The sequence below is a fragment of the Hippocampus zosterae genome, chromosome 6 (assembly GCF_025434085.1).
Source record: "Hippocampus zosterae strain Florida chromosome 6, ASM2543408v3, whole genome shotgun sequence".
Taxonomy (NCBI): domain Eukaryota; kingdom Metazoa; phylum Chordata; class Actinopteri; order Syngnathiformes; family Syngnathidae; genus Hippocampus; species Hippocampus zosterae.
Window position 1 is genome coordinate 23,819,398 of NC_067456.1, and position 21,633 is coordinate 23,841,030.

Here is a 21,633-nt window from a genome sequence, read left to right on the forward strand (position 1 = left end):
TTGCCGTTCCTTTAATTCTTAGATGTTTGATGGAGTATGCTTGAAAATCATCACAGCATTGCGTAACATTTTTTTTAGCATGTTGCTGTGACTTTTGGCTTGTTCCAGCAGGGGTCGCCACATGAAGTCACTCGCACTTGGCACCAACAATTACCAAGTGCCAAGGTATTGGGGCGCTAGCCAAGAATTTAGCCCATTCATGTCTGCATGAACGACAGCATTATGGACCACAACACTTAGAGGTGCCTATAAGTTTTGTACGTGCACTTCTTAATTACGGATAATGCATCAAATATCATGATAATATACCTCTGTTAGAGTGTGTTACTTTGCTTTAAGCATTTGGAGTGGTCCTTTCCGCTTCACCAAACCACTGTGTGAAAAAAAGACATTCTCGAAACAGGCAGTCTACATTTCATTATTGGCCGTGTAACCAACCACATGTAGACCCAAAGGAGGGTAAAGGTCACTCCTGTGGGGAGAACAGTTTGCTGCATTCCAAAAGAGTCTTACATTAATCATATGTGCAGGTTAATCTGCCAGCCCAGCAGGTAGCATTAACCTGTTGGACAGTTGTTTCTGCCCTGCTGTGTCTATCCCTCTCCTCCTCTCTGTCTGTGGCGCTCAAGCATGAGGAAAGCACATATACTGACATCCTTGCATCAGCTTTAGTAACATGAGCTTTCGTTTTTTTGCCTGTGTTTGGGTGAAACAAAATTGTGTGTGTGTGTGTGTGTGTGTGTGTGTGTGTGTGTGTGTGTTGGAGGGGGTGTTGGGGAATTTACACAACACTTAGATTTAGAAACCTGCACCATCCGAATTGTCTTTCACAATGACACACTTGTGTTTGTTGTTTAGTTTTCAGTGTTTGAAAAAGGTTAAAAATCCAAACTGTAATAATGTTTTGTGACGTTATTTGCTTGAAGACTTAGTGTGTAAAAAAGCTGAACACCAAAATTATGTATCATATATCCAAAATGTGAAGAGACCGCATTGGATAAGGTCGCAGATTCTTCCCAGAATTGAAGTCTTCAATCTACCAGAGGTTATTTCTGTCTGAAAGCCATATTGATCCAGAGACTGTTCAATAAATACAATATGGCCAAGTTGGTCAAATATCAAAGGTCAAATCACCACACATTCCTTTTCACCTCTTCGGCTGTTCAAATTTACAACGAATCTTTATTTATAATCTTTAGAGCAACCTTCAACAGAATTTCTTCACCGTTAATAACATTATAAATTCATACATTTATTAAATATTTAACGCAGTTGTTTAATCAAGAGCAACAAAAAATAAGTATATAAATACACATTCTTAATTTGTATCTACTTTTCATTTGACCTGGCATCTTAAAAAAATAAAAATAAATAGTGCAAAAGCTGCTAATGGTTGTCTAAACGACCGACTGGCTACAAGTTTGGAGTGGATCCTGCCCCTGTTTACAAGCATTTTTAAGTAATAACCTGGCACCTTCCTAGCGTCTGACTGAGTTAAAGAAGAAAAAAAAACAGATGGCAATAATAACTGGCGTGACTGGGAAGCTCCTCCCACCAGCACTTTCAGAGGCGATTGTAAAACAAGAGCACGACAAAAGAGCGTAATATGAGTGTATTCTACTCAAGGAAGGTGGAGAGACCATGAAGGTTTTTTGTCGCAGAAAGAATGAATAGCATCTCGAGATCCTGGTTCGCCCGCTCAGGCGGACTGTTGGGCTATGGATGGCGACCGGATGAAAGACTTGTAGGTGCCCACATTGCCCTGAGCAAAAAGTAGTTTAATCAAGTATACTAGAAGTAAACATTCATTCATTCATTCATTTTCCGAACCGCTTGATCCTCACTCGGGGTCGCAGAGAAGTAAACATTTTTATACTAAATTGGAGGCAGTATACTTTAAATGTACTTTTTAAATGCTATATTTTTATAAGGGTCAGAGAGGTGTGCTCAAGTGTACACGGCTTGTACTGAAAAGTATACAGACAGATAATTATAAAACTTTGTTCTACTTTAGGAAGAAAAATGTACACTTTATATCCTTACACTAGAGCAGTGGTTCTTAATTACTTTCTGTCATGCCCCCCTAGGAAGAGGAAAACACCCCCCCACAACTATAAATAGTATAATTTGTCGATAAAATTGTTATAAGTACACCTTTGCATAACACAGTATCCTTATTAACATCTAAGAGAACAAAAAAGAAAGAAATATGGACAAACGTACAACAAAGAATAGCTTTAGTCACTGTAACAGAAAACATTTAGTGTATCTGAAATAAATATATAATAATATAATTATAAATCCTTAATTTAACTATGAATATTTTTTGACTGTCCATGTCAAACCATACAATATTTAAAAATAAAATTACTTAAAATCAATAACTAATAATGCATTCAAACTAATCATAAACAAAACACCGAGCGAATGCTCCCTCGCCACACTCTGCCAATGAGAGCGTCACTGCTCCCTAATGTAGTGAAGGTGCAATTGCACTTGATTCTTGGAAAGTAAAAAAATAAATAAAAAATCAAACGCGCCCCCCCCCTTGACGGAACATCACTATTTGAGAAACACTGCACTAGAGCATACTTTATAACATATACTTCATATATGCTACTTTTTCATTGGGGAGTAACGTGGGTTGGGGAATCCCACGAATATGGAAAATGTTTTTTTTTTTAAGCTTAGAAGCACAGCTGCAAAGTTTGGATGAGAGCAAAAAAAATAAAATAAAATGCAAGAAACAAACTGAACATTTAAATTATGTTTCAAATTATCACAATCAATTTTATGTTGATGTTAATGAAGTCAACCAGGACCAACAGAGAGTATACCTGTATCATTGCCAGCCTCAGAGTTTGCATTGACATCACGTAAATTTACTGAAAATAAAAACAGATTTATTGCCATACCTGTGGTTATTATTTCACAATGTCAAATAGGGTGACACAGGATACAGAAAAAATATCGTTACTTCAATAATGAGCAGCACCAAATACATATCGTAAAGATATGCAATACGTTTCATATGGAATTGTTAACTTTTATCAGATTTTGACCCAACACTAAATCATTTTAAACTAAATTAATCAATTGGGGTCGGGTGCATAATGGATGGCAGCCAAAGGCAAGCCAATTACTGGCGGAAGAAGGTAACTGTAGTGACATGGAACGTCACCTCTCTGGTACAGAAGGAGTTCAAGTGCAGAGAAGTTCTGACTAGATATAACCAGACTCTATCCACACACAGTTGGGGCTCAGGTGCCATTTTCTCGAGAGGGCTTGGACTCTCTTCCACTCTGGAGTTGCAGCCGCTGAAAGCTAAGGAACAGATGTGAGAGTGAGTGCTGGAAATGCGTGATTGAGCGGAACACCAGGTGAAGGAGGGAGACATTGAGTTTGGACGGACCATGTTCCGCGCCTCCAAGGTTTGGGCGGCTGATCGGAGCTGTGGCCGTAAAGTGGTTGGTGCATGTCGGGCAGCAATCCCCGTGCTCGCTGGTAGACACGGCGGTAAGGGTTGCCGTCAACCTGATGAAGGAGTCCTATTGCGCCTTTTTGGCTGATGGTACTCGGAAAGTAGTGGGCAGGTATGGGCTGGCCAAATGGAATGCCGCTTTGGTGAAATGCCCATTAAAGGTCATCACGACAAACCTGAGCATGGGAGGACTTTGGTGAGGCCATTGAAAATGAATTCTGGATGGCTTTGAAGAAAATCTGGCCCACTATCCAATGTTTCAGAATGGGGAAACCGTGATCCATTGACAATGTGTGTCAAGCGATGAGGCACGACTGACCTAGATTTGACACATTGTGAGATCGTGTGGAGAATACTTTGAAGACCTCCTCAGTTCCAACTAACCGTTAAGGGTTGCTGGAGAGAAGAGTCCATCGGAAGGTCGAATCTCAGATTCAGGAGAACCAGTGTTCATTTAAATTTTCATTCCGGCCATGGAAAAATTAACCAGCTCCACAGTACACCCTCCTCAAGGGTCCATTGGAGTTCAATAGATGTGTCTTGTGGACTTGGACAAGGCGTTCGACTATGTATCTTGGAGTATGTTATGGGGGGTGTTCCGGGAATATAGGCTATCAGATGCTGCTATCGGCTGTTCGATCCCTGTCCAACCAGTGTCCGAGTTTAGTCCACATTGCCGGCAGTAAATTGGATTATATTCTAGTGAGGGTTGGACTCTGCCAAGGCTACACTTTGTCACAGATTCTTTTTATAAACTTTATGAACAGAATTTCTAAGCGCGGTCGACACCTTGATGGTGTCCAGTTTGGTGGCCTCAGTATTTCATCTGTTTTTATGCACCCAAAGTACCTGGAGTCATGCGACACAGTATCAGTCTGTTGTGGTGAAGAGGCAGCTGAACCAGAAAGCAGAGCTCTCAATTTACCAGCCGGTCTACATTCCTACACTCACCTGTGGTCACGAGCTGTGGGTCCTGACAAAATGAATAAGGTTCCGGACAGAAGTGGCTGGAATTAGTTTCCTCCTTAGGTCATGGGTTCGATATATATCAGCCAATTGCAGGGCACACAGAGACAAACAACCATCCCCGCTCACACTCACACGAGGGACAATTTGGAGTGTTCAATCAGCCAGCCATGCATGTTTTTGGAATGTGGGAGAAACCGGAGTACCCGGAGAAAACCCATGCAGGCCCGAGGAGAACATGCAAACTCCACACAGGAAGGCCAGAGCCGGAATCGAACCTACGACCTATGCACTGTGAGGTCGGCGCGCTAATCACTGGCCCACCCGGCCGCATATATCCATTGATATGGATATAGATATATTTACAACAGGCTTGAGTATTTTTAAACAGGTTTGTGCCTTTTATCGTGTATGCTTAAGTATACATGAGCATACAGCAGTGTGCGCGTGCGTTCCCCTCAGAGGACTGTAATTGAGTGTGATAAGTGAAATAAAAAGATCGCAATTCGGCTCAGCCTAAGTCAGTTGGGTTTCAATTCAATCAATAAAAATGTTTAGGATTATGAACACTTTTCAAGATGCGCTCCTCATGAAAGCTGTTCTTTGTAGAGTTGATTATATGTATTATGGGGCATTAAAGGAGATGTGGCGGGGGGAGATTAAGAAAAGCTTTTTGACAGCTTCCTCACAACTGCTGTTGTTACATTTTCAGAGCATCGACCATGATGACTGTTGAAATTTCTTGAGCAGACTGCAGTCTGATGTTTCTCTTTAATCCTCTCAAAAGTCTCGGCTACACCAAATATCAGCTTCAAAGACATGTTCTCTTCTTGACAACTTAATGGCTGAATGTTTCACCACTGTACACGTGTACCTTCAAAGTACCGTGAAATAATAAGAGGATAAAGCATTTTTACTTCATGCCACACGACTTAATTTCTGACTTAGCAGGAGGTTGTTGCCTGTTCATGTGATAATCAAGGCTGTTGTTTGGAGCATAGAAAGGTGAGACTGTAAACAAATCCTCATCCGAGCTCCTGAATAAAATATGCGCGGGACGTATGTCCTTGTGCCGATTACACCTCCACTTTCACAAAATGAGAGTTGTAGCTTAACATCCCACTAGATTAACCAGCACCCGGCAAGCGTTTAAACCCCAACAACCCCCGAAATCGCAATTAAAAACTTATGCCCAGAAGGTTTTTGCGCCTACATTTTTTTTTTCATGGCAAAGATTTGGGGCAACAAAATCCTGCTAGTGAAGAAGGATTACTTTCTTTCTGTATTTCCATTGAACCTCTGCAGATGATCCAGCTGAGCAACGGACTTGCCTTATCTGCGGAGATCGAGCCACAGGCCTACACTATGGCATCATTTCCTGTGAAGGCTGCAAGGGTTTCTTCAAGCGCAGCATTTGCAACAAGCGCGTGTACCGATGCAGTAGGGACAAGAACTGTGAGATGTCACGCAAGCAACGCAACCGCTGCCAGTATTGCCGCCTACTCAAGTGTCTGCAAATGGGGATGAACCGCAAAGGTAAACTATGGGCTGCCAAACGACGGTAACGTTTAAGACTCAACATCAATTGATTAATTCAAATAGAGTACAATGCAGAATTGCCTCGGTATATTTTGTAATCTTTGATGCTGCTTCCTTGGACATATACATGAAAAAAAACACACTTTTCAGACACTACCTGTTCTTGACAAGTAATCTGCAGTTTGAATCGATGCATTTGGATTCTTCTTGTTTGTTGAGGATATTTCAAGAGACTTCACTTGGTTTGATTCAACCTTTGCAGATTATGACCTGGATGACTCGTATTAAACACTGACATTTAGATAACAACAATGCCATGCTCCTCCATGCATACATACATACTCTTCAAAAATAGGTGGAAAACATTATTGATACCCTTTGTTAAAGAAAAAAAAGTAAGAGTCTACCGAATGACTTGGTGAGTGGAAGTTGCTAAAATGCATGTCAACAATCCACAAAAACTTCAAAAAATAAGCTTTGTGGTTTGAAGAGACGCAATTGAAGCTTGTGGACAAGTCGCATTAGCTCACAAATCATTCATTCATCTTCCGAGCCGCTTGATCCTCACTAGGGTCGCGGGGGGTTCTGGAGCCTATCCCAACTGTCTTCGGGCAGTAGGCGGGGGACACCCTGAATCGGTTGCCAGCCAATCGCAGGGCACACAGAAACGAACAACCATTCACACTCACACTCACACCTAGGGACAATTTAGAGTGTTCAATCACCCTGCCACGCATGTTTTTGGAATGTGGGAGGAAACCGGAGCACCCGGAGAAAACCCACGCAGGCCCGGGGAGAACATGCAAACTCCACACAGGGAGGCCGGAGCTGGAATCGAACCCGGTACCTCCGCACTGTGAAGCCGACGTGCACAAATCAATTATGATCAATTTATTTATTTTTATTTTTTTACTATATGTTCTGTTTACCCCCACGAGATGAGAAAAAGTCAAAATCAGTAGAGCTGTAATTTCATCAACTCATCTGCTGCACTGTGATGATGTGTAGCAATATTAACAGCATTCAATATCTACTTCTATCTACTTCAGGGTGTAGCCATTTTCATCTGTTTTCTGGATTTTAGCCGCAATTGGTCGTTACTTGAACCCTGAGGCACTGTCATGTCATTTACAGTCAACAACAAGTGACAAAATGGCCACCCCATGAGATGGCTAAAAACAGGTTGATTTTGATGACAATTCATATTCCACAAGCCCAATATTAATGAGAATGCAGTGTTTATATAACATATTAGTGTAAAAATAAAAAATAAATGAACAAAAATAACGACTTCCTCCTTTAAAAACTCAATGATCTCAAGACTAACAACTCATCCTGGAGCGAAATATGGCTCCCAGTGTTAGAAAGTTTGGCCTCAGATGCAGGGGTCCATCAACAGACTCAATACTCGACAGAAAGCAAAAACTTGTAAGAATAGCTTTGAACAAAACATCTGACCACTTTACAATGGCCTTAAATGAACACAGGTAGAAATCTCACAAAGTAGCCACAACATGCCACACCCTTCAAACCTGGGACAGCTGAAGCAGTTTTCCCACAAGGAGTTGATAACCATATGGTGTCGACAAGTGTCAAATTATCATTAAGACTTGTAAAAAAAAAAAATAATAATTTAAAAAAATGTTTTTGTTGTTTCACTAACCATGTTGGTCTTTAAAGTCATATCAATTACTGTATATCCAAATGTGTACATGCATAGGTCTACAGCGGGTCTCAAACTCAGTTCCTGGAGTGCAGAGAGAGCGCTCTCTGTTGCAACACAGCTGAATCAAATGATCAGATCATCAGCAAGCTCTGCGGAAGCCTGACATTGAACCTGTTCATTTGAATTAGGTGTGTTGCAACAGGGAGACTTGGAGAACATGCAGCACAGCGGCCCTCCAGGAACTGAGTTTGAGACCTCTGGCCTATAACGTACATAAATACATTGCACATGTATTTTGATAACTTGTAAAATGCTGTTTAGTCTACTTGTCTCATAAAAAGTGTCATTACTGTCAGTCACGTTATTATTATTATTATTATTATTATTATTATATTATTGTTGTTCTTGTTCAGGATGTTTTACATGCAGTTACAGTCAGCCACTTACTTGAGTCGTTGTCAGCCATTCCAAGCCATAAAAACTCACTTTTAGACACATTTTTAAGTAATTTGGGGCCTATTTATGAATATTCTAAGATGCTTGGAATATATCAAGACGTGGTTCAATGTTAAATTTATTGGCGTTTTAAAACGTCAGAGTGGGAAGAGTTTAGTCGGTTCTTTACTGCCCCCTTACGGAAACATTACGTGTTGCACTCCAAGTAACTTGCATTAACGTGAGCATCGCTTGACTCAGGAAATTGATTTGATTGACGTCTACCAATCGAAAACAGAAAATGCCATAATTAGAATTGAGAGAAATCTCTTGCTCGTCAACTTTTGTATTCTTCTTTCAGAATCTGTCACTCACTAGATAGAGCTTAAGTATTTATAATCACTGTGGGCAACAATGAAAATAATGTTGAAATAATTTTACTCATAAGTATATACAATATATATATATATATATATATATATTATTTATTTATTTATTTATTTATTTATACACATATATATATATATTTTTTTTTTTTTTTTACCACACAGCAATCAGAGAGGATGGCATGCCAGGAGGGAGGAACAAAAGCATTGGGCCAGTTCAGGTAAATAATTTGACACGTTACAATAACTGTTTTTGACATTCTCTCTGAAACATTGACTGAGCTTTCTCGTACTGTAAACAAATATTCAGGCTGAAGCCAAGATTTCATCGCTTGTATAATGATGAGAGCATAAATCATTGACATAAATAGTGGAGAGATGTAGCAGCAATAGCGCTGGTGGGAGAATGCTTGTGAAGTATATAACAATAGTAAACCTTGACCTTGTATCGTCACGATATTAGCACAGTATTTTCAATTCAGTGTGGCTTTGTTTTTAACTTTGGCGAGAGTGAAAATGGTTGGGAAAGGAAATGCGAGACATGAGGCTAAGTAGCAACAAAACACAATTGAAGAGAGAAGTGGAGATGTGTTCAATTCATTCCAGCTCAATTTATTCAATGAAAGGAAGAAAACCTGACATGTTGGCACGCATAAAAAGGCAGAATCATTTCTTCTATTCTAAAGAAATGACTTGCTGTTTCGGTATATGGGTTGAAACCAAATTGACCCTGGCCAGAAATGTTGAAAAACACTCATCACATCCTAATTTATTAAACCTAGCTTTTTGTCAGTTCTCTCTTTGCACGGGCTTGCAATTTTAATTGTGTATACCCGCACACATGCACATACGCACACACACACACACACACACACACACACACACACACACACACACACACACACACAGACACACACATTCACATAAACACACACACACACACACACTTGTTTCTTTCTCTCAAGGTCCCTTTCATTGTGTGACAACGTCCTTGCTCCTGAACATTCGAGTGAAAAGCACTGTCTTGGTCGTTCATGCAAATTAACGGAATTGAGCTCCTCTGTGCTTTTGGTCAAAAGGACATGCTGTAAATTTCTCCGCGCCCAGAAGTGTCACTGTGCGTGTTTCAGATCACGGAGGAGGAGATTGAGCGTATCATGTCAGGCCAGGAATTCAAGGAGGACGCCCCAGAGCACACATGGGGCAACAATGGCGACAGCGACCACAGCTCTCCCAGCAACGGAGCTTCTGAGGGCAACCAGCCTTCACCTGCCTCCACACTGTCTTCCAAGTGAGTTGCTTGTCTCACCCACTGGATTGCGCATCACCGCCACTCGGTCCGCCACTGAGATAATGAGCCGGCCCTGACAGTGTAATACCTCATTCATCTCCGCAAGACTTGAATTAAAGTATTCATTGCATGAAGAATGCCTTCGTTTGTGGCTCTTCAGGCACGGCAATGACATCAAAAATAAAGAACTCGCTGCGCTATCAGCTCTTCTTGTAATGAAGAAGTGCCCATTGTCTATCTTTACTCAACAAGGACGAATCAAGTCTAGGCCCTCGCGTGATGATATTTATTTGATATCAATGGCTTTATCTCCTCAGCTCTGCAGCTGATAGCTAATCGGAGAAATAGTCGCGTTTGTCTTATCAAATACAATCTGAGATAAAGTGTCCCAGAATAACAAAATGCCGACGTGGACTATGCCATGGCATGCAGGTACAAGATCCATGTAAATTTTGGTGTTCAAAGGAAGGGATCCCACTTGGGTCTAGAGCAGTGGTTCTTAACCTGGGTTTGATCGAACCCTCGGGGTTCGGTGAGTCGGTCTCAGGGATTCGACAGAGCCTACCATACAATTAAAAAAAAACTTGCATTTGTACTTACTTTTTCCCGTTTTTAATAAATGCATTTTTAATGTCTTGAATTTGTAAAAAAATATATTTTTTTTTTCACTAAAGAAGGGTTTGGTGAATTTGCATATGATCTTGTTGGGTTTGGTTCAGCAAATGATTGCAAAGGCAACAAACATTGCATTGGTCAACTTTTCTGACAAATGCTGGTGAATATCAGGGTCGCCTCTGTCCTTTGTGACATTTAGCGACTTTTAGCGATGCTTAGAGGCAACTGCCGCAATTCCTTGGGAAAGTGTTTGCGAAAGACAACTGGCGACTTGCCGTGGCTATTTAGGAAAGCGTCGCGAAGACTAGCAATTATTTGACACTCTTTTGTCATTGTTTGGGAACCTTTGGCAAATCTATGGACCCAACGCAATGAAAATGTCAGTCAGTTTTCTGCTGGCCACCATTAAAGATGGATTTCGATGATTTGGATAGATGTTTGTTTTTTTGTGGCAAATACACAAATATGAACTTATCAGGATTGTCGAACAGATGTTTTGTCAACTCCTCTTTTCCTTTTTCCAGTCGCTCCATCGAGATGAACGGCTACACAGCAGCCCTCAGAGATCAGTACATCAACACCTCCATGTCAACACACTACCAGCTTCTGCCACACCTCTTCAGTTATGCTGCCCAGTCTGGTCTGCTGGCCCCCCAGCCCCGCAGCCTTTACCCGCAGTCCCATCCATTAGTGCTGCAGCTGGTGGCGGCTGAAGACCTGGCCCCACTGACCACCCCTATGCTGATAGAAGATGGGTGAGGACACACATACACTGTACACACCCCTGCTTGAAACGGTTGCCTTCAGAAGCCATCACTATATATCGTGTACATAGTATATGATCTGTCTTTATTTCTTTCATTATTGACGAGTCAACGTTTGCTATTTTTCAAAGGGCTCTTGATATGGTTCATAAAATAATTTATTTGGCAGGTGCAACTAACTTCCCAGACACAGTTTAGAGAAGGTTCCAGCATGCCAGTGCCTCCATAGAAACAAAGATATGCCAGGCCTATGTGTGACCTTTTACAAATGTTCTTTTGAATGCATGTGTAAATAATTCTCACAAATTCCACAGTCTTGGAGACAGTCTTCCCAGAAGAATGAAAGCAACTTTATTTGCTAGACATAGAACAATGTTGTTTTTTTCAAGGCCGATTCCAATTCCGATTAGTAGTAGTCAACGAGGCCCATAACCACTACTTGGCGCTCATATTCATAATCAGTAAAAGATTGAGCAACAAATGTTTAATGGTATTATTATCACACCAAAATAGTTGTGCACACAACCCAATTTATGCTCAGCCACACTTGTTGTGGCGTTTGGCAACACACACACACACACACACACACTAGCTCTATCAGATACCTATTTCAATTCGTGATTGACAGTCAAGCAGTACGGCTTGTCAAGAAGTTGACGCATCGACTTTACCACTCAGCAATGACAGTTGGGGTCGATTAATCGCCACGCGCGTTTTAGCCACAATACGGACGTTTTGCTGAAATCAACAGGTGGTGGGTCCACATAGCAAACTAGCAGAAGTGCCTGAAGCATGTGGCAATATTTTATGAAATACCCATGGCATGGTCACTTGCAAAATATACAAAGCTACCTTCAACTACAACAAAAGCACAGATGAGCTGCATGCCCATCTGAAAAGCAATTTGCTAATGCTAGCTGTTAGCCTAACGTCAGCCGACATCGTATTCTCTAGACACATGTCTGTAACTGTGAAAAAACAGACATAATACTTGATCAATATGCTTTTTCTTGTGAAAATGAACAGTGTATTTTGCCAAAGAAATCATCCGGTTAGTCTTTCTCTCAACTTCCTACCAGATTTATTCTGTCTCCCTCATCCAATGACAAATGACAGACACCTTCAGGGTCTCACAGCCAGTCGGATCTTATCAAACCCTTGCTATGGAAATTGTAGAACTTTAACACCAATCCATGTAACACAACTGCGATTTTCTACAATATATGTTTCAAAGCATTCCCGCCTACCTCCTGTTGTCTTTTTATTGTATTGTAGTAATGAAAACCGTAGCGAGTAGCGACATTGCAATTGTGTTCCATGAATTGGTGTTCCAGTTTTACAAGTTCCAAGTGTCTGAGAGGCCTTGGAGGTCTATGGGCAGGATTGGCTGAACGAGTCTCCGAATGTGATGGGGTGACCGAACCAGTTTGTGTTTGGAGGCAGTGATCGTTTTTCGGGGGGAAGCATTTGAATGATGTCATCGATGAGTCAACATTGACTTCCCTCGGCATCGACTACAAAAAAATCTGGCGACTCCATGTCTGAGTTGGCTCCTGATCATGAGCATGGCATCCAAACAAGTGGAATTTTATCCACATCTTAATCATCCTTATCGTCATCATTTGAATGTTTGGAGTGTACATGCAGGTACTGCACATTGTGTATTTGTTCTTAGCTGTCAAATTGTACAGAATTTTTATCTAATAATTGGAGATGTTGGTAAGCATTTGAAATGTGACTTCCGTGTTTTGGGATCATAAGTCGTGATATATTTATGGTTTGAAATGCTTATAGAGGTTATTCTATTCACTTTTAGGGGAGCATCTGTGTCATTTTGGAAATTTACATTGAGGCGGCCTGGCTCAGTCTCTGTATCGTATCGATTTTTTTCCATGTAATATGGTTGTACACCCTATGACAATGTCACCATGAAATGCGTGTAGATTTTTCCCTCTCCTTTTTAAATTGTTTTTTTTTCTCCCCCGTACATAAGCTACAAGGTAACACAGGTGGAGCTGTTTGCCTTGCTGTGTCGCCTGGCAGATGAGCTGCTCTTCCGTCAGATCTCATGGATCAAGAAGTTGCCTTTCTTTTGCGAGCTCTCCATCGAGGACTACACCTGCCTGCTCAGCTCCACTTGGCAGGAGCTCATCCTGCTCTCCTGTCTCACAATATACAGCGCCCAGATCTTCGGGGACCTGGCCAATGTCACGGCCAAGTACACGCCATCTGACGACGAGCTGCAGGGGTGAGCGGCTGCGGGGATGACAGAGAGGCACTCCTTTATTTTCAGTCCATGCGATGAATATTTTTATGACAGCCCACAACTTTATCCAACACCTCAGTTAAAGTTACTTACCTCCATTTTAACTCCTCTTTGAGTGACTGAGAAACAGCTAATTGGTTAGCTGTTTTGCTGACCTACTATCACACAAGCACAGTGTTAGTTTATGGATTTGCAAGTTTGGGGCGTTGACAATTTCTGCGCTAGAGCACTTCTCCAGTCCAGCCATCTTTGCTTTCATGGTACATGACATGCTCAGCAAATGCATCACTTTGTGGAAGTATGGTGGCTTGTCCAACCCTGATTATATAATTGAGTAAAAGGGGAGTTTGTACACTCGACTGGTGCACACACTGGTTACCTTCTAAGCAGTAAATTTCAGTTAAAAAAACACAAGTTAGTTACCATCACCATCACAATAAGGGAATCTAACACTGTCAATGAAGTGAAGAAAAGCGTCCAATGCGAAGGAGAAGTTTTTCGTGTCTCTGCTTACTGTACGCCAATCAAAAGTGAGCTCTCACAGGGTAGCCCACGGGCCGACCAATTCCTGCGTATCTAACTGTCCACTGTTGTCAAGTTTGTTAGTCTCTTTCTGAAAAAGAAAATTATTGCTGAAGGGGTACGAATAGTCGCTAAGTAGTTGCAAAGTTGGCAACACTGCAGACACAAGTTGGAGTTCTTGCTTGTTAACAGGCGTTTTCAAGTTTCAATACGTGTGCACATGAAAATAAACTAACTCAGTTTCAAAATAAAAGCAGCACATATTTGACATTTTACCTAGACTTGACGGTCACTGTGAGAGTCGGCCAGAGACTGTGGACGGACCGCAGTCCTTTTTTCAGATCTGTTTTAGATAGACCGTTTGGTCTAGTACTCTTACCTCTACTTTTTTTCCTGAAAACAATCCCGCATCCATGTTGAGGCCATCTTTCTGTACACACAAGTAGTGCACACACAAAACATAAATGCACTTACACGTACATGTGTACACACACAGAGTTTCAATGATCATGGTCTCAATTCAAATAGCTAGACAACAGCATTCATTCATTCCATTTTCGGATCCGCGTATCCTCTCGAGGGTCGTTAGTGTGTTGGCGCTTATCCCAGCTGTCTTCGGGCAGGAGGTGGAGGACACCCTGAACCGGTTGCCAGCCAATCGCAGGGCACAGAGAGACGAACAACCATCGGCGCTCACACTCACACCTAGGGACTCACACCGAAGAGTATTCAATCAGCCTACCGTGCATGTTTTTTGAATGTGGGAGGAAATCAAAGTACCTGGAGAAAACTCACATACGGTACGGGGAGAACATGCAAACTCCACACAGGGAGGCTGGAGCCGGAATTTGCACCTCTGCACTGTGAGGCCTATGTGCTAACTGTCCTAGACAGCACCACTTTGGCTTGAATATAAAAGTGTACCTGTGGTAGTCAGAAGAAAAAAAAATGCTTTATCAAGACAAACTGCATCCAAATGCATTTATTGGTGACACTGGTTGTATTAAAGCAAGCTTATGTAGCTCGTGGAACCTATTTGCCGAGACGGCTTAGCAGCTAACGCGTGCATACTTGCAAGCAACAAGCGGAGCTGTTTTGTGACGTAGCCGCATTGAAAACTGTCTCGGCCCAGCCGTCTCTCCAATCCAAAGTTGCATTTTCTTGGTCAGCGCAGATGGTTATTTGTCTTTGTGTTTGGCTGGCAACAAGTTAAGGGTGTACCCCGCAAACTGCCCAAAGACAGCTGGAATAGGCTCCGGCACGCTGCGCGACCCTTGTGAGGATAAGCAGATCACAAAATGGAAGGATGGATGGTTCACTTTTAATACACACTGACTAAACAAGGTTTAATCTTTGTTTTCATTCAATACAGTGTTGCATTACAATGTATTAATTGTAAAAAACGAAGATTACTACATTTCGGATTTTGCTTATCACGGGTTGTTTTTGGAACATAGCCCCCACAATAAACAAGATTTTACTGTATGCGATGTCAGATTTTCGGATACTGTAATGGCCGACCAATATGTTACGAAGAATTAAGGAAGATGTCACAGCAACAATTCTCCAAGACAGCCAGTCGTTTTAGTCTGTTCGTTCTATATCTGCAAAATGCTTTATAATTCCTTTTGCTATCACTTGGAGCAAATTAGAATTGGAATGGGGCCAGCGAACCAGTCCATGAATAGGACGACTCCCCAATAGAGAGCTGTGGCTAGCACCATCTGTCTGGCATGCGGTGTTATGTCTTTCACTATTGGTAATAAAGGATGTGTGGGGGTTTGACCGAGTGTAAATCAGGCTCGAATTATCTCACCTCATGACACACTTTCTCTTAATATACAGCACCGCACTGATGTCTCAGTTTTTAGTCTGGTGGTTTAACAGCCCACGTGTGATTTAAAGTGGCAGCCCCGATTTCAATGTTGTGATGAACTAGATAAGAACAATGATGTGAGGTGAGGTGAATTAAACTTTGTGGATCTTTTTCAAACGGATTCTTACAAACTTTGAAAGAATGAAATCATAATTCATAGTCATTTGTTTCCAGTAATAGAAAAAGGAAACCACCTCCACTTGTTGGATTTGACACGAGGTTTGTGTAAATAAACCGTCTTTCTTTTGGTCAGTTTCAGTGAGGACGGCATGGAGGTGATGGAGAGGCTGATCTATCTCTTTCGCAAATTCCACCAGTTGAAGATCAGCAATGAGGAGTATGCCTGCATGAAAGCAATCAACTTCCTAAACCAAGGTATCACAGCGAACTACTTACTGTATTATTTGATTTAATCCGTACTGCGGTCCTCATGACGGCGCACGTGCTTTTACATCCCTGCAGATATCAGAGGACTTTCAAACATCTCTCAGCTAGAGCAGCTGAACAAGCGCTACTGGTATGTGTGCCAGGACTACACCGAGTATAAGTACCCGCACCAGCCCAAACGCTTTCCTGAGATCATGATGTGTCTACCAGAGATCCGCTGCATCGCAGGTAAGACCAGAATAAATGATGTATTTATTTATTAGAATCTTTGATTGCATTGGGAAATGCAAGACACCAGTTGTCGAAAGATACAGAACCGTCCTTTCATTTTTGTGTTCGTACAGTTTGGACAAGACTATACTTTATGCCAAAAAAGCTCTACCGGCCCCATCTTGTGCCTTTGGGCGTGAACGAAAGCAAAGTTAAAGCAGTTTTATGTGTTTTCAGGGAAGCTGGTCAATGTTCCTCTGGAGCAGCTCCCCCTCTTGTTCAAGGCAGTCTTGCACTCCTGCAAATCCAGTCTGACCAGCTACAGGACCGGCCCGTCACCCTGCGTGACCACCTCCTCTGGAAATTAGAGGCCTCCCTGACCCTGACCGCATAACCAACAACCCTCTCCCAATCAAACCTCCAACCCCACTCCCACCCCCACCCCCACCCCTCAGCTGAATACCCCACCCCCTCCCCCACCCTCAAGGCGAGGGAATGGTCTCACCTCCAATGAATGTGACAAGCAGCTAGTGTTTTTTTTTCTTTTCCTTTTTTTTAAATGACTTTTTCTTTTTATATTTATTACACGACAGAGCTGAATGTATGCTGATTTACACTGTGCACATGCTTCTGTACAAAACAAATGCTCATAGATGCATTGGTCTTTGGAGTTTACAAGTGTGTATCCAGTTTGCTCAATGTGTCAGTGTTGCCATTGTTCAAGCGAGACTAAAAGAAGAAGAAAAAAAGAGTTTATTTTATTCGGATGGGGGAAGATAGACACACGTAACAAGTGATTTGAGACTACCTCAGGAAGATGTTATCGCTATTTCCCTGGTGTTAATAAAGAGTTGCCCAGTCTTATACACAATTCCGATGGATGCTTTGGCACCTCAATCAAGAGCCTGAATGTTCAATGGAGCTGTGTAAATCAAACATGAAGAAGTGGTGAGGTTTTAGGAATAGATAGTGGAAAAAGATGAGCTACTTGAGCTGCACGGACTCTTGGACATTCTGCTTATGGGAGACGTACAACTTTCCATGAGTGAAGGTGAAAACTACTTGGATCAGTGGGATCTTCTTTAGAAAAGGAGTATACGGGTATTTTTTCACAATCAAAGACTTGAGCTATAAGGCTTTATTGCAAGGGTAAGGGAGGATAGCTAGCTTTGCTGTTTGTTAGATTTTTTGTTTGACCAAAGTATTATGCAATGCTTTTTTTTTTCCATCTATCTTTCTTTTTTTTCCAAAATGCCCATTGATGGGTGTGGAGCTGATAGCTCGACAAACCATTTCTTGTCAATGAAGGATAAGTATAAGAAATGAATCAATCTTGATCCGAGGGCAAGACCCTCTGATGGACAGATGAGCACATTGCCAGATTTCCTCCCAAATGCTGCTGCCGCTGCTACGCCTGCACCCTCACATGCATTCAGCAGATATGAATTTGTGTCATTTGGAGGGAAACTAACAACTGATCAGCAGTTCTCGTTCAATAACTTCATCAGCCAGTTGTCATGAAGGTACCCCAATGCACATCGGCCTAGCAAAGACTTGTTGCTATTATTAGACGTGTATCTGGTCCTTTCAAGTCCAATCACAATTTTTTTTTTTTTTTTTTTGCACAGACCCAAAACCAGAAGAAGATTAGATTCGACCTGAATCAAACTCTGTATCAGGTCACTGTCTAAACTGGTGCACAGTGAGTTGGATTGGGACGATTGACTCCACGGACTAGGAAATGAATGTTTATGTGCTGATTCAAGTTCAGCCACAAAGATTGCAGATAATCATTTTATGATGTGCTGATATGATTTTAGTGTGATTGATTTGGTGTCGAGCAGTGACTGGAGCTCAGGCCCTTGCTCTCTGTGTGACAGATATGCACATTCTTGCAGAAAATGGTGCTTAATTTTGGAGCTGCTTGAGCGTCTTCTGCGATGCCTCTGGTTTTTAGCAGTTTCATGTTGTACAAACCATTTGAAATGCAGACAAAAAAATGCAGTCATTGCAACAACTCTCTTTTATTTTTATTTTTTATTTTTTGCACACATGGTGACGTTCAGAGACCTTGACCTCGGCCGCTGCCCGCCCAGTGTGTTCCTCTCTCAGGCCTCTCTCGGCCTGGATCGAAACAGGGTAAAGTGAGTGTTATGTACGCATTCAGGAGTTGCTCCAGCGACCATGCTGATGTGCTTGTTGTGTTAGTAGACTTAGTTTTCAGGACATAGAAGGTCCTCTGTAGGTAAAAAAGTTTCCGCTTGATTTGCATAGGATGGTCATCCCGCTGCCTTTTTGCGGGTGAAAGTGGATATAAGTTTGGAAGTGAAACAACACGGTTTGGGGGGGGGGGGAGGGCTGTGGGCCGATTGTCCCTCTTTCAACATTTGCAACGAGCACCGCGAGATCCAGGCGCATCTCCAGACTGTTCGCTTGTCCCAATGTTGCCGTTTTCAGCCACGGCCCTGTGTGCATCTGCGGCCTTAACGCTACCACCGGCAGTGCGGTGTTTCTCCTTCAAATGCTTCACTTCTCTTTTCATCTTTGAATTTTTTTACATTTTCGTGTACAGTACCTATGTAGTGATTTTGATTATTTTGCGTTGTTCTTTTTCTCATGTATTCATTCTTTTTTTCGAATGAGGATGACTCCTCATTTTCTGTCTCTTAACTTTTTTTTGTGGACTTGGTATAAGACGCATTCCCTTCGTGCACAGCGGTTTATGAAAGCGTTACTCAGGGGTTGTGATGCCATCACACCTTTTTATCCGACGATATGGGCATTTAGGAACCTTTCACGTATTACTTGATCTGTAAAATCAGGTGTTGTGGGATCACTTCGGAATCCGAACTGGCATTCTGTTTCTTCCGTTTTCTGCAGCTGCAAAGTTATTGAAATGCAAGCATTTGTTTCACATCAGTTTCAATGGAAACCGTGCAGATCGAGTCAGTAAATCGCCTTAGTTTGACTCAACACTGGATACGTGACCATTTGGTGATGGAGGTCATCCATTTTCTCGAGTAATCATTGAAATGCCCGTGAATCTTAGTAAACGCATTTCAAGTGAACACACAATTAGCGTGACGATAACGCACACACGGGTAAATCTCTTCTACATAGCTGTTTTATGGCCTATTCGGAGTTTGTGATCTGAGGTGAACCGCTCATTTTCAAGCACATATAGCCCAGTGATTGATTGGTGCGTCATGTGAAATGCAAAGGAACACACTTCACTCCGCTAAGCTCCCTCGGCAGCTACAGGAGCCTCTTAAACGGAGCAATATTGATGCCGTTGAAGGAGATGAGAAAAGTTCAGGGTGGCCAACAAAACAGGCCGCTACCAACTCTCTTTTCTCAAAGTAACTTCAGGAATGCATTGAACATCACACATATCTGAGATCTGACTGTGGAAAAAAAAAGATCTGAAGGGATATTTTTCCTTTGATGTAGCATCCTGCTACTCAACTCAAATAACTCATCTCCATCCACTGCCCTGTTGTTGCCAATTTCTGTCATAATGTGATAGACATGATAATGGGGTTTTTTTCTTTTTCCTTTTTATTTTTTGGACCCAAGAAAAAATGTCATTTGTAATATCTGTGCTGAAACTACCTCTTTGTCATCATTTTATTTACACTTCATATAGGTGATTTTGTTTTGGTCTTATTTATTGGATTCATTTTCTCTTCACTCGTTTCATCCAGTGACCTCTCAGATTCATGAAAGTGCTTCAAACCTGACGATTGTAACTTTTTCAGCATGTTGCCGCATGCTTCACTCTACCTCACACTTGCTGCTGTTTGTCTCTGTCAGCCGGCTAATTTTTCCTGACCTCTGGCTGGAACACAAAAACAATTTTTTTTTAATCTCTATTTTCAGAGATCTTCGTTTACCTCACCCCTTTGTTTGATTTTTAATTCACGTCATCTATTGTTTCCCATTCTGCCATGTTATCATGAATCCAAAACCAAAGATGAAAGAATGTCCAGGACAATGTCAACACACTGATTGTTATTCACGTGAAGCATTCCCGCCGCCCTCATGCAATGCTTGATTTTCCTGTGTTTACCTTGTTTGTTTGTTTGTTTTAAAAGAGCTCCCAATCTTGTGAATGGCAGTTGGCCGTGTGTGGATCCATGATATTCTACACGTCATGGAAGGCATGTGTTTTTTTTTGTTTTTTGTTTTGCTATTGAGCTACGTGATTGCTGTTCACCATTCAAGGCAACACGGAGTTCACAACGTGGCTGCTTATCATATCTGATGCCGCTTTTGATTGATTATCAATCAGTCAATGTAATTGTGGTCACGCTGACATCTCCTCGTGTTTACGTGCTTCCACCCTCGGTCGAGTGATCCTGGCACTGTGGCACGAGACGACTGCGGCTTTTATCACTGGGTTTCGATTCACACGGGCTCCTGAATAGAAGCGGCAGCTTTACTTGCTGATCATGATAGTAATGTGACATAATAAGGAGAGGTTAATGGAGAAGGACCTACTGGGATGGTTATTAGCTCATTTTACTCTGTATTTAATGCCACCAATCTATCACCATTTAAAAAGTGTTTTGTGTTTTAGCTTCCTGTATGCTTAATTTTGCCCGTCGTGTAGAAAGTGTCCAACCCCAGTGATGCGACGTTTTCAAAGCCCGTTTCCCAGGAGCACAAGGTGAGGGGAGTCTGGGGCTGAAGTAAAAAAGAATTGTGAACGTAAATATCTCAGGGAATACATTTATTTACACACTGTTGTTTACTGTGAACAGACAATTGAAACTGCTTCGTGTTTTTCTCTTCAGAAATCTTGTCTGCTCTTGTTACTTTTACTACCTGTGAAAAAATGTGATCCATTATGTGTTAAAAGCATGTTTAGAATGTGTTAGGAAATAAAAACCAAATAAATGTGAACGTTATGCAAGCATAACCCGCACATTGTCCTTGATTTTTTTTTCTGCTCATTCCATTTATTTTAGTCACAGAAAGAAATACTCGCAACTGATTAGCTGCTGGTCTATTCCACTGATTCAGTGTTGCTGAGGTCCTTGAGAGGTTTCGAAACAGTGCAGAGCCAAACGCTAAATGGAAGATATGTACTTTCTACTCCTACATCAAACATACGGATTTGAGACATTTAATCCGCTTGTGTGTTCTAACTGCTCTTATTGTGTGAAGCCAAGGTGTGCCACACATTTGGTTCATGGGCCTTCAGTGGTAACTTTCCCAACTCCGTCC

The 21,633-nt window shown here is 41.8% G+C and overlaps 1 protein-coding gene across 4 annotated transcripts in view; it reads left to right on the forward strand.

Annotated features, from left to right (window-relative positions):
• nr6a1a (nuclear receptor subfamily 6, group A, member 1a) overlaps positions 1 to 21,325 on the forward strand; it is a 138,001-nt gene extending 116,676 nt beyond the window's left edge. For 3 of the 4 annotated variants that reach the window (XM_052068269.1, XM_052068266.1, XM_052068268.1), the window contains 8 exons: positions 5,753 to 5,983; positions 8,639 to 8,694; positions 9,604 to 9,764; positions 10,904 to 11,134; positions 13,137 to 13,391; positions 16,061 to 16,182; positions 16,270 to 16,422; positions 16,642 to 21,325. In XM_052068269.1, the coding sequence (XP_051924229.1) occupies positions 5,753 to 5,983; positions 8,639 to 8,694; positions 9,604 to 9,764; positions 10,904 to 11,134; positions 13,137 to 13,391; positions 16,061 to 16,182; positions 16,270 to 16,422; positions 16,642 to 16,772 (1,340 nt within the window). In that variant the 3' untranslated portion in view covers positions 16,773 to 21,325. The remainder of the gene's footprint in view (positions 1 to 5,752; positions 5,984 to 8,638; positions 8,695 to 9,603; positions 9,765 to 10,903; positions 11,135 to 13,136; positions 13,392 to 16,060; positions 16,183 to 16,269; positions 16,423 to 16,641) is intronic. The other variant, XM_052068267.1, reaches the window with a different exon arrangement.
• The last annotated feature ends 308 nt before the right edge of the window (positions 21,326 to 21,633 follow it).